Source organism: Typopeltis vanoorti, chromosome 20, assembly GCF_054136105.1.
Source record: "Typopeltis vanoorti isolate ZY-2024b chromosome 20, IOZ_Tvanoo_1.0, whole genome shotgun sequence".
Taxonomy (NCBI): Eukaryota; Metazoa; Arthropoda; class Arachnida; order Uropygi; family Thelyphonidae; genus Typopeltis; species Typopeltis vanoorti.
The window spans coordinates 54,390,891-54,405,218 of NC_143568.1; the positions used below are offsets into that span (position 1 = coordinate 54,390,891).

General features: G+C 36.0%; 1 protein-coding gene across 1 annotated transcript in view; it reads right to left on the reverse strand.

The window, feature by feature from the left end:
• Positions 1 to 2,019: 2,019 nt before the first annotated feature.
• The window catches only part of LOC150095447 (vitellogenin-like), a 59,362-nt gene continuing 47,053 nt past the window's right edge, over positions 2,020 to 14,328 (reverse strand). The window contains exons 17-19 of the mRNA XM_090410679.1: positions 13,355 to 13,534; positions 8,829 to 9,087; positions 2,020 to 2,184 (exon numbers count right to left, since the gene is read on the reverse strand). Of these exons, the coding sequence (XP_090266805.1) occupies positions 2,020 to 2,184; positions 8,829 to 9,087; positions 13,355 to 13,534 (604 nt within the window). The remainder of the gene's footprint in view (positions 2,185 to 8,828; positions 9,088 to 13,354; positions 13,535 to 14,328) is intronic.

The following is a 14,328-nucleotide window of genomic DNA, read 5'->3' on the forward strand; positions in this document are numbered from 1 at the left end:
TTTTATATTTTGCATTACATTTGTTATCTCTCTCTCTCTCTCTCTCTGAATAAGCTTTTTTGTTTTGCTGAATGTGACTTATACGCAGGATATAATATTTTGCTAAAGGAAAATACTGTATATAATATTTGTTTAGAAAGCATTCTCTAAAAGTTTTTTTTTTCCATAAAATTGCATATGCATTTCGATAATTTCAACTTAGCAGTGTTTCTGATTTTACAAAAAAAATAAAAAATAAAAAATAAAAAAGACTGTAAATATCTTTTTTTTTCTTCTTTTTTTTTTTTACTAGGTAAGGAACTATTGCCTAGTCACCAGCCTTATAAACTTTTCGAAATTTGTTGATATCTAATGAAAATACGAAATTCCTATATGAGTTACTTAGCATTGTAATATATATATATATATATATATAATAAATAACTCCGATTCATCCATTTGTCACTGGTCCTAACAGGCATTTAAGCGCCCACGACCTTCCAACTATTCTTGGACTTCGCAACTACAACCGTAATTAGGTCTAAGCCTCCCGGAGTGTCCTGATCTGATTTTCCCTTTCAGTCGTATTCAACTTTGTAGGCATTGCCACAAAGTATAGCCTGGTGAAATTTTTACAGGGTAGCTCACCATTGCTTTCCCCAACCTCTCAATTTTTATCCGGGCTAGGGACCGGCGTATGCTGGGACGTATTCATGACTGTCATCGATGTGTGTTCACGAAGCCGGTTTGCCTGTTCTGGGGGACGAATAACCCAAATTTCCGGATGAAAACTCCTACCTCCGTAGGTGTCCGGCTAACTCACCTTTAGTCGAAAGAGACCAGACAAAACCTTTCCCAGCAAAGGTCTTCGTCTATACTGATTGAGTTACGGAGGCTCTGGTGTGTCCTATGTCTGTAAATGGGTGTTCACGGGGTCGGTTTGCCTGTTCTGGGGGACGAATGACCCAAGTTTCCGGGTGAAAACTCCTACCTCTGTAGGAGTTCGGCTAACTCACCTTTAGTGAAAGAGACCAGATAAAGTTTCCTCAATCCCTTTGACCGGAATCGAACCCAGGTCTTTCCGACCAAAGGACTTCGTCTATACCCACTGAGCTACGGAGGCTCTAAATAAACCCGACAACGTATTTTATTCCCCAAAGGAACTACATGTACCCCTTTATCTCTAAGTAACTTTCTGAAGATTAATTACAACCAAATCTCCACTCTTAGCTCTTACAGATAACTGACCGAAGGGTTTCAATGATTTTCATAGGTAACCGAAAAATATGAACTTTGTCCAATAATCCATATATTTGCCATTTATTAGTGCTTTTGATGGATGATTTTATAACCTAATAGTCCGTGTGCACAATTAGTTCTTATAAACGAAGAAGAAATTCGAGATACCACATCAGCTGATGTGAAAATTAAGCATTTAGCATCACTTTCAGAAAATTTGGTAAAGTTTCAGTGGTATACAGAATTAGCTTACTTTGTATAAACTCATAACTATTTGTTATCCTCGCCCTTCCCCTTTTCATAACAGCTCTGTACCAGGTCCATAATATGTCCCACCGCTTATTTCTAATATTTCGAAGTTGATTTTTGTGTCGCAGCAGGCGTTAAAGCGTGTGCGTGCACTCAACACTCTTTGGTTATGCAGTGGGCAATGTGCATGCATTCAACACCCACTCTTGAACGTGACGCTTCTGTAATGTAAGGCTTGTTCAGGAGACGAATATTATTGAATAAGATAACTCCTTGTTTCCTTTCCACAGCCATAGAATAAATCCGGCAATCTAACATATTGAACGTTCGACCATTAAAATCAAGTATTTTTAAATTCGTAGTTTTTTACTAAAATAACTGAGCTGATAATTTTTAAATGCTTCCAACCCGGATAAATATTTAATTGGATAAATATTCTGTTCTCCAATCAACAGGATGGGGGTTCGAATCCCACTGTGGAAAGGATGTGTGATTCACTATAAGGGAATAGTGAATAGCTATCCATTTATACAATTAAATCAAAGATAGCTTCTACTTACTGGTAACTTCAATTTGTTTAGATGGTGTCTTTGTTGAGAAGGAGACTCCTTTTCTGCCATCTGGATATTCCTTAACTTGGACTACAGCAGTGTGTTTTTGAGTATTGTTAGATCCAAGTGTGCTCACGGATATACTGTATCTTGGATTTTCCTTTGCCTAAGTAGATAATGAAATATAAAAATATTTGTTATTATTATTATTATTATTATTATTATTATTATTATTATTATTATTATTATTATTATATAAGCTGCCTCCATGGAGTCAAAAGACTCATCGCAGGAGAACCAACATTGACATACTAATCGTTATTCACACACCTGCCATACTTCCCCTTAAACTCATTCACGGATGAAGCATTCACAACTACCTCTGGCAACGCATTCCACCCATTTACAACCCTCCAAGAAAAAAATCTAGTCCTAATACCCTTGTTAAACACACTCTTACACAATCTCCAGGGATGACCCCTCGTTCTCGCCGTTCCTGCACTGGTCTTAAAAACGTTATCAGTATATCAATCCTATAAAACCCTTTTAATAATTTATATGCCTCTATCATATCTCCTCTCATACGTCTGTCAACTAGTTTTTGAAAACCCACAGACCTTCAATCTATCCTCGTAGGAGACATTCCACAGGCATGCAACAATTTACTCATGATGTTCTGGTTACAGCCAGAACATCATGACTATTGTGTATTGTGTGAATAACATTATATTCATAGCAGTAACAGGAACAGAAATATCTGCATTACATGAATGTTCCATTAATCACTATTAACATGAAGTTTCTCTCTGATTTTATCAGTTATGAACGGTTAAAGACTGTTAGCGTTTTAAACATAAAAAGCGGGTATTCGCTGGCAAGACTAGTCCACTGTTCAGTTAACTCTGCGAACAATAGCTAACAATCTAACTGATGGATAGCCTTATATTCATAATAAATACAATTTATTTTCAGTAATATAACAAGAGTTGGCAACAACAATGTTTTGCATACCCCATAATAAAGTTTTCTGAATCTTCACTAAAAATGTTTAAAAATCACAGTTAAGAGTATCCTGAAATGATTTATAAAGCATATTTCTGTGTTTTAACTTCAAATAATAAACATTAAAGTAGATACGTCTTTGGATGAAACAAACACCATATACAGTATAGAAAGTATTTTACCTTGGGTATAATAAATGTTAAAGATACTAAGCTATTTTAAACCTGGTTTTACTCCATTTCCCAAGTAAGCAAACAGACAAACAAGTCAAGTTTGCGCCTGCAAGTCTAGCTGATCTTGTAAGTAGTGCAAGACCAAGGCAACTCATGGTAAAAATAGAATAAGCTCTGATCACTAATCGTAATATTTACCCTTAATGCAAAACACATCTCCCGGAGGAGATGTATGATGCTTTGTTTAGAGTCTAGTAAAAAAAAAAAAAAACTTTGATGGGTTTTTTTTTCTAGAAATACCAAGATCTTGGTATTTCTAGCCTGGCTCCCACTGATGAGACCGCAATAAAGGTCGAAACCGGTCTGGGTAGTGGCCCCCTTGCCTTTAATACAAAGCATCATACATCTCCTCAAGGAGATGTGCTTTGCATTAAGGGTAAATATTAAGATTAGTGATCAGAGCTTAATTCTATTTTTACCATGAGTTGCCTTGGTCTTGCACTACTTGCAAGCGCAAACTTGACTTGTTTGTCTGTTTGCTTACTTGAGAAATGGAGTAAAACCAGGTTTAAAATAGCTTGGTATATTTAACATATATATATATATATATATATATATACACTGTATATATATATATATATATATATATATATATATATATATATATATATATATATATATATATATATATATATATATATATATATATATATAATGTATATGTGGCGATTAGTTTTTACTCGGTTGTTATACATTTCAAAAAATAGATTTAATGACTCCAAGACCGAGATAACATATAAAGATTTTAATGATAAATACTACTAGTTTCGGCATATAGCAGCCTTCTTCAGGTATTTATAAAGGAAAGGAATACTAATAAACATTGAGGCAATTTGTACCTGTAATTTCCAGTTTGTTTAAATAATTCAATGTTTATTAGTATTCCTTTCCTTTATAAATACCTGAAGAAGGCTGCTATATGCCGAAACTAGTAGTATTTATCATTAAAATCTTTATATGTTATCTCGGTCTTGGAGTCATTAAATCTATTTTTTGATAATGTATATGTATATATATATATATATACATATATATATATATATATATATATATATATATATATATATATATATATATATATATATATATAAATCAGCTAACGCCTTTTTAATCCCGTATACGGGGAGTAGGCGAGGCCATTTAGCCCTATCTAACTTTTGGAGACTGAGTGGGCAGTTCAATCTCCAGTGGTACCAATCAGAGATAGATGGCCCAAGGCTATCACTAATTAAGCGGTACTCAGTGAAGAGAGACGGCTCAAATGTGCCGCCATCTCGTGGTCCCTAACCCTAACACAATATATTTAATTTCTGAAATAATATGGGTTCTACGGTCGATTTTCTTGAGTTTACAGGACGAAAAACCCGAGTTTCCGGGAGGGAAAAACCTGCTTACCCGTGCCAGAGATCGACTAACTCGGGAACCGGTCGAAAAAAGGCCGACTAGACTCGAAACCAAGTCTTCCTTCGTGCGGCTAAGCGCCGTGGTTGGAAAACGCCACATCCACTGAGCTACACAGGCTTTTATATATATATATATATATATATATATATATATATATATATATATATATATATATATATATATATATATATATATATATATATATATATATATATATAAATTCAAGTCTAAAGATGGTACAACACCAGGGCAACTCATTGTAAAGGTGGTTAAAGCTCTGATCACTATTCTTGGCATTTTCCCATAATGTAAAGCACATCTCACTAAAAGATGTATGCTGAAATACATTATGGGTAGGGTCACTACCCAAGACCGGTTTCAACCTTTTTTGAGGTCTCCTCAGTGAGTAGCTAACCCTAAATACCAAGGTTTTAGTAATACAGAGCCTTATCAAGTTTACCTATACAAGTTGCTACAAGGTGTTTTTATTTTTAATAATAATCTCTGGAGGAGATATAGATGTAACTAATTTGAAGACTTGAACTATGTTTCAGCCGCAAACTTAATTATTTGCATACTTGGGATTAGGAGTTAACCAAGCTTATAAAATTACTTGGTTACCCTAATATACAGTATCACCAAGTTAAAAAATTAGTTACATCTATATCTCCTCCAGAGATTATTATTAAAAATAAAAACACCTTGTAGCAACTTCTATAGGTAAAGTTGATAAGGCTCTGTATTACTAAAACTTTGGTATTTAGGGTCTAGCTACTCACTGAGGAGACCTCAAAGGTCTGGCTCCTGGCTCCCACTGATGAGACCTCGATAAGGGTCGGAACTGGTGGGGGCTGACTGGTTGGGAATAGGTTTTTGCCTGTCTCTGAGTAGGGCCACCGCTGAGATTATGGCTCTGGCTGTTGGTGTGGTGAGCCTGCCACTGGGTAGAGCCAACGCTGAGAAGTTCTTCTCGGTGACGGGGTGAGCCTATCACTGAGTGGAACAACGCTGAGTTGGACGGTCGTTCGGACACTATGGAGTGGTCTAGGGATCGTCCTAATTTTTAGAGAGGTCTTTAGTTAAATACACCTCAAAAAAGGTTGAAACCGGTCTGGGTAGTGACCCCACCCATAATGTGTTGCAGTATACTTTTAGTGAGATGTGCTTTACATTATGGGAAAATACTAAGAATAGTGATCAAAGCTTTAACCACCTTTACAATGAGTTGCCCTGGTGTTGTACCATCTTTAGACTTGAACTATGTTTCAGGCGCAAACTTAATTGTTTGCATACTTGGGATTAGGAGTTAATTAACCAAGCTTATAAAATTACTTGGTTACCCTAACGAGGTCTGATTCAAACATTTCCGAACTGACTCCACATGAAGCAAATACAGGTCGTATGGTACAAAATTACTTCGCTAGATGTAAGTAAAATAGACTCTAGCTATTTCAAAGTTGTAGCTTCAGTTATCATTTGAAGTAATACCTCAAAAAGTGCGATTATTTATTGGGGCATGCGAAATTTCCGTTTCATTAAAAACTGGGGTACTTGAAAGAACAGATCGTGGATATGATGTCCTGCTTTAAACTTAAGCAGAACGTACTGCCGACTTCCTGCCTATGTAGCAGAAAAAAAACTGCTATAAAAATACATTGTTTTCACATAAAGAAATAATGAACAGAAATTAAACCTCTGACTGATTCCCAAAGTTGCAGAGTAAAGGTATGTTTGATGCTCGTTCTGTTTATTTATTGAGATTCATCGAGCTATGCATGACGAATTCTTTCCTATTAATCTACTGTGAACCAAATTTGCATTGCAGATGCTCTTCGGTCCACTGGAAAATGTGGACGCCGAAAAAGCAGTCGAAGAGGTGAAGCACTGGAGATTCTTTCTTCGCCGTGAAGGTGATCCTCTCACTTGCTGTCTTTTCAGAAATATCTACCCCAAAAAACGTCCAATTATTCTTAAGCAACTACCTCATTCCTCTGATCATTATTAGAACCTGGGATTTTCTTTTCTTCTTTATAAAAAATCTTCAAGTTGGCACTAAAACAAGAAAGATTTAATGAAAATTATCAATTATATTTAATGACATTATGAACAAAATTCATAAGTACTGCTTGACGAGTTAAAAAAGATATATAAATAACTTCCACAAATGGTTCCCACAAGAGTGGGAACGCTCGACTCGTTATAAGACGTAGTAAACGTATACTATCTACAAGGAAAAGGCTTGGGATACTGAATTAGGTCTTGTGGTTTTGAGATAGAAACCAAGAAAACTATGATATCAGTGTGTTATGTCATAGTTACGCATTTTCTCCTGCTGATCTGGCCGTCTATAAGGATGAAAATATCAAATATCCTGTAGGAAACTCTGCCATCTTCGTATGAGACTAGCTAGGAAACTCATTTTCAGTTGAAAAGTCATTATAAAAGTTGCTCGTGTCGTAGAAATTTCGAATTTTCGAAATTCGAAAGTTAGTTCTTCAAGCAAATGCCGTTGATTGCACTAGTAGCATTCAGCAGATAAATATTATTATCTTACGGGGGAAAATGCAGTCTTGAGTATTTTGATCTCACTTTTTCTATGTAATGTATATATAGCGTAAGCAAGCAAGTATGTGATAAACGAGAATTATAAGAATCGTTGCTGCAGTCCTTGCATATAATTGGAGAAGTGGGAAATGAAAGTTGTGGCCAGATGACGTCAGTGAGTTTGAAATTGTTGATGGCATTTTAACCGACTTCTTTTCTCAGAGTTCTTTCAGATGCTTCACTTACAAAACTTACTAATATTATGGAAATTTGTTTTTAAAATGGAATTAGCCAGAAGAAAGGGAAAAAAAGAAAGGTGGCACTGTGGGAAAATGGATATAGTTTGATGCAGGTGATGTTAAACCATCACTCCAGACATTAAGGTGAAACAGAAGAGCAATAGCTGAGAAAACGCTATCAGAATGCTTCAAATTCAATATAAATATAAACTCTCTGTATTGTCTAAAGCAGTATAAGTAAACTCGATATCACACGATATTATGTTTAGGAGCACCACTTTTGTCAAATGCGTTTGCTTGAAAATAATAATAATGAGGAATATGCGTTAACATAATTCTAGACATTAGAAGAGAAATGCCCAATTTATATCGTTAGTAAAAACATACTTTTGGAATATGAAGAAGGTAAACATCATTCATTCTTCCTTCTTCTACTACTGTTATTACAATTTTTTTAAAAAACTGAACCAAATTGATTGTGCTGAAGCGGTAGGAAATAAAGTATAAGCACATTTTAAGATCAATAAGGAACTTCAACTGCAGTATAAAGGAATAAGAAGGAATTGAAACCGAAACCGATAAACTGCGAATGACTAAATATGTGAAAGATTAAATGACGCAAAACTTTACTGTAGAATAAAATATGGACTTTAAAAAGATAAGACCTGAATACAAAGAAACAGAAGATGCAATGATACAGCAGATGATACAAATTATAATTTTCCTAAAAACTACGAATTTCTCGGAGCAAAACACCCTCGCACCTGAAAATAGCAAATTCACTTTCATTTGAAAAGCCTGTATATAGATTCTTTGAAACGGACTGAGCTAAAGAAGTAACAGTAACACTACCCTCCCCTTGCAAAACGGTTCCTCAGATGACTTAACCTTCTCCTTAATATAATGCAAGCAAAAGTTTTTCCTTGTCGGAAAAAAGAATGCTATTCAGATATCGTGTAACGAATTACGGCCTAAGATAATTCGTTTCGAAATCAGGCCGTATAGACTAAATGGATGTCACGCTGTACCTATTTTTAAAATAAGCCATGCTCCGAACAGACGCTATATACAACAAGTATTTTTTAAAACGAAAGAGGTATTTAAAAGTTTTCTGGAACTAATAGGAGAAAGCATTTAAATAGAGCCCATATTCGAAGTAAAAACGGAAAGATGGATACCAGAAAGAACTGTTGAGTAAATGTGAAACCAGCGTACTTGGTTCAAGACTATTTTATTATTAACATAATCTTATTAATAATATATCTTATAATATAAGATATATTATTAATATATTAATAATATAATATAATCTTATTAATAACATAATCTTACATAATTTTATTAACATAATCTTAACATTAAATTATGTTAATTTTCCAGAAACTTACCTCTGGAAGCTGGAGTGAGAATTTATACCCTTCCATGGATGGGTCTGCTTTTTTAATTGAGATTCCAGCTGCCATTGGCCCTCGCATGAAAGAATGCAGACTGTCGGGTTTCGCCGTTACACTTGGGTATAATATTTTCCCACAACATTCAATTCCAAATAATTTAGAGAACAATTTAGTGCACCGTGTAATATTACTGACAGGAATGTCTCTCGGAGGAACAAAATAACCGGAACTGTCCATGGAATGCACACTATACCTAAAAAAATACGGATATTGTTATTTAGGTGATAACATACATAACATATCTGAGATGGGAAATTGAGTGTTCTAAGTGTGTGGGGGGGGTGGGGGGGTTGGTTCTTGTATAATGTAATATATCGTAATGCAAAAGGAAACCAACATTCCTTTTGTTTTGCTCCCGTTAGTAGTGTGTGTGTATATATATATATATATATATATACAGGGTGTTCGGGATAAATTTGACAGTTTCGTAAGGAAAAAGAAAATCTTCTTTGTATCTATTAAATTTAATGAATTGACAAAAAAACATTACAGGCAGAGTTAATTACAATACTATCAACAAGATTTACTCAAAATAACCACCATTAGCATCGATCACAGCTTCAATTCTGCTTCGGAACCTCGAACAAGCTGATGCTACAGTCTCCCTGGGAAGGGCCGCAAAAACTGTTTTAATTTTATCCATTAACTGGGCTTTTGTATTACTGGAAGTGCGATTGGTGTCTTTTTCAACTGCGCCCCATACAAAATAATCCATGGGGTTAAGGTCTGGGGAGTTTGGAGGCCAAACATTTGGACTGGTGAAGTCGTAGAAATTTTCAGACAACCATTTTTGACTTTTCCCAGAGGTGTGGCAAGGGGCCGAATCCTGCTGCCATACATACGGCCTACCATTGGCTACCCTTGTTATCCAGGGCTTGACTACAGTTAGCAACTCCACGAACAAAGCCCGAATTCCAATGCCAGGGTTCTTCAACACCTGTTCCTGCAGATTTGCGAGGAATTCTGCTGTACGAACGCAATCAGATCGTCTGCTAGGGATCTTTCTTCTTGCTACATCCTCGTAGTCACCATTGCAAGTCTCTAGTTCATGCCTGATTGTTTTTACTGTATTCAGGGAGCATTGGGCAGCAGTCGTAATATCCTTATTTTGATGGCGGGCACGAATCATCATGATACAAGTTATTCTCTTCCATGATTCAGGTGGGTTCCAGCTATCCATCCTTTCTGACATCTTGTATATGAATGAAGAAGGGTCCAAACTTTTAAATGAAGAGAAGTGTGTGTTAATACATGTAACTTACGGAAAAATATAATTAATTATAAATATGTCAAATTTATCCCGAACACCCTGTATATACACTAGCGATTTTGATCGTGGATGCATTATCGGCGCAAGACAGATGGGTCATTCTATCAACCAAGTGATAAAAACTCTAGGGTTCTCGAGGCCAACCGTATTAACGGTATACCCGAGTATACTATCAACGGGAGTACCAGCGCCCAGCGAGCAAGTGGTGGCCGACTGCACGCCATTGATGACTGTGGTCGACGTAGACTGTCCATGCTAGTATAGACCCACTACAGGGCAAGAGGAGCACATATCCCACCCAGTTTCATTGTCGGAGGTCCAAGAGGCGTCAGCGAGTGAACGGTACCATGCATACCTAGCAACCCTCCGGAATCTGGTGGAGTCAGTGCCTTGGAGAGTGCAGGTTGTTATACGCTCTAGAGGAGGACCCAACACGCTATTAGGTAGGTTTCTCTAATGTTTTGTCCATTGAGTCCATCTCCACAGAGAGAATTCTTCTGCATTTTCAGGCAGATCGGTGTTAGACTAGCAATAGTCTAACACCGATTCCAAGCTCCCTCGAAAGTTATTTTATGTATTCCTTAATTATTCGTATGGATACCTCTGTTGGTTTTTCTTATATTTTATTGTGTCTTTCAAAGCGGGTGCAGCATACATATATCAATGGTATTATAGCTCCGGTGTATATTGCTTGAAGCAGCGAAGGAAAAGAAGAAAGCATACCGAAAGTTCCCGACAAGTAAGTTAGTTTGTGCTCTTAGTGAATTCAGAGTAAAGTGTAAGAAAGCGAAGCACTGTAAAACACGTAAAACTACCTAAACAAAAGTCCTGAGAAGACTCTGGTAAGATCATAGAAAATAAATATCAGGAAGGTCGAAAAATATTCTGGAGGCTATTGAAAAAGATAATAAATGAAGGAAAAAGTACTGTGAAAGGAATCAGAGATAATAAAGTCTTTCAAATTAATTTGAAAGACTGCTAAATGAAACAAGCAGTGTCAGCATAACGGTAGAAAACTCCCAACAGGAATGCAGTCAGCAATACATATCCATACTTGAAGTAGAAAAGTCATCAAAAACCTGAAATGTGGAAAGGCAGTTGGAGTTGATGAAATTCGAGGTATAAAAGTTTTACAGTGACAGTGCAGTGCATAATTCAGAAGGTCTGGTGAGAGGATGAAATTTCAGATGATTGGAGCAGATCTCTCATAGTACCAATCTATAAAAAGGGGATTAAAATTGAATGTGAGAATTACAGATGTATATCCCTACTGAGTTGTTCCTGGTAAGATTTATGTAAGTATACTTGAGAAACGGCTAAGAAAAATTGTGGAAGGGAAGCCTGATGAAGAACAAGCTTGATTCATGCCAAATAGAGTTCGTCAGGATCAGATTTCCACTTTAAGACAAATAGTTCAGAAATATTGGGAACATAGCAAGGATTTGTAGTTAAGTTAAGGGGATAAAAATCCCTTATTGTTTTTCACCCAGTAAGCGAAACTAAGATCGAACACTACGATCTGTAACGTTTCATGCCGACAAAGCCAAAATAGCCTTTTGGCTTTTCATCTTGATTTGTAATTAAGTTTTGTTCTTCTGGAAAAGGTATATGAGAAGGTGACAGGCTACTGTTCAAAACGCTACTGTTATGCGGTGTAAATGGTACATTATATCGAATACATCGTTTCTATTTAAGCTGTAAGTCAGCAGTTATATGCAACAAGGGTGCACATTATCTCCATTGTTATTCGTTATCTACGAGTATAGTTCGACCACAAATGCGAAACCTCTTGAAACTTCTGCGCATGGCAGAAGAAGGAGAATCCATTCCTATAATAGGGTAACCAATCCGTTTTATGGAATGAAATGTTTATTGCTACACCTCGGAAAATAAGCTTTTTTTTAATGAACATTTTAGTTTTTAAAGTGGTAACTATTTTGCTTGTATAATAGTTGAAAATTTTACGAATAAAGAACTTAATTTCGGTGAAGAATACATACATCGCCTTATTCCTTTCTCCTCTTCAACACGAATTGACTCTTCTTGGCACTGTGCCAAGGAGCTAAGCTAGCTAATTTTATATATATATATAAAAGAGAGAGAGAGAGAGAGTTTGTCAGGATATTTAAGTTTATATATATATATATATATATACAGGGTGTTCGGGATAAATTTGACAGTTTCGTAAGGAAAAAGAAAATCTTCTTTGTATCTATTAAATTTAATGAATTGACAAAAAAACATTACAGGCAGAGTTAATTACAATACTATCAACAAGATTTACTCAAAATAACCACCATTAGCATCGATCACAGCTTCAATTCTGCTTCGGAACCTCGAACAAGCTGATGCTACAGTCTCCCTGGGAAGGGCCGCAAAAACTGTTTTAATTTTATCCATTAACTGGGCTTTTGTATTACTGGAAGTGCGATTGGTGTCTTTTTCAACTGCGCCCCATACAAAATAATCCATGGGGTTAAGGTCTGGGGAGTTTGGAGGCCAAACATTTGGACTGGTGAAGTCGTAGAAATTTTCAGACAACCATTTTTGACTTTTCCCAGAGGTGTGGCAAGGGGCCGAATCCTGCTGCCATACATACGGCCTACCATTGGCTACCCTTGTTATCCAGGGCTTGACTACAGTTAGCAACTCCTCGAACAAAGCCCGAATTCCAATGCCAGGGTTCTTCAACACCTGTTCCTGCAGATGTGCGAGGAATTCTGCTGTACGAACGCAATCAGATCGTCTGCTAGGGATCTTTCTTCTTGCTACATCCTCGTAGTCACCATTGCAAGTCTCTAGTTCATGCCTGATTGTTTTTACTGTATTCAGGGAGCATTGGGCAGCAGTCGTAATATCCTTATTTTGATGGCGGGCACGAATCATCATGATACAAGTTATTCTCTTCCATGATTCAGGTGGGTTCCAGCTATCCATCCTTTCTGACATCTTGTATATGAATGAAGAAGGGTCCAAACTTTTAAATGAAGAGAAGTGTGTGTTAATACATGTAACTTACGGAAAAATATAATTAATTATAAATATGTCAAATTTATCCCGAACACCCTGTATATATATATATATAGTTTATTCCACAAACCAAGGTACTGTTTTTCTGTCCTCGGTGTGTGTGTGTGTGTGTGTGTGTGTGTGTGATGCTTATTAAATTTGACTACATAACATTATTTACCTGAAGCTTGATTCCATCACAGATTCACTGGGTAGGTTTAGGCGGAAATCGATTAGTTTTCCGTTTCTAACTTCTGCTTTTATCTCAACGTCAGCTGCACTGTCCATTCTTCCAACAATTTTAAATCTTGGCGTGAATTCAGATTTAAAGCCAACATATGCGTCTATTTCGATAGATGAGCTATAAAAAAATCAAAATGAATTTCTCGTGTATTATTATATTATATTTAGTATTAATGCTAAATCTTACGATTGAAAACACTCTTCTCATTTTCTTTAACGCCTAGAAATGAGAGGAAGACAACTAGTCGTAAATTTAACAAATCGGTCATGATTGACTATTAGATCAGTGGGCCAGCAGAAATATTTGTTAAATTATAAACTAAGAATAATCTGTATATAATATAGACAAACTGAAAAACACTCGTATGAAATGAGATATATAGAAATTTTGTGCTTCCGTGGAACAATCGGATGGATAGCATCCTCTGCATTTAGTCTGTAAAGACTTGGATTCGATTCTCGATGCTTAATGAAACGAAATATCACTAAAATAAAATAAAAAAATGTGTTTTCAACCGAAAATGAGTTTACTAGTCTTATACAAAAATGAGAACATAGGAAAACTTTAGTTGTTCATCCTGCATAAAGAACGAAAAACCAACCGCAGAAAACACCGCAGTAAGGAATAAGCAACGTCAGCTTTTCAGTTCACTATTCATAAAAGAATGGGGAACTGAAAAAAAAAATACCGGAAACAGATCTGTAAGAAACATCCATCAAACCAAATATATAGAAGTAAATTCAGTATACATGATTTATATCTTCGCTGCTGTATTTTTGCAAGGGTCACTACTTTTCCTCTTTCCCAAGAGCTTTGCATGGAACTGGTTTGAGGCATCCTAGTTTCTTAAATAGTTGTGGGACTATAATATATAATCTTATCTAAAATCATCTTAGAAAAATTAAGCTTTC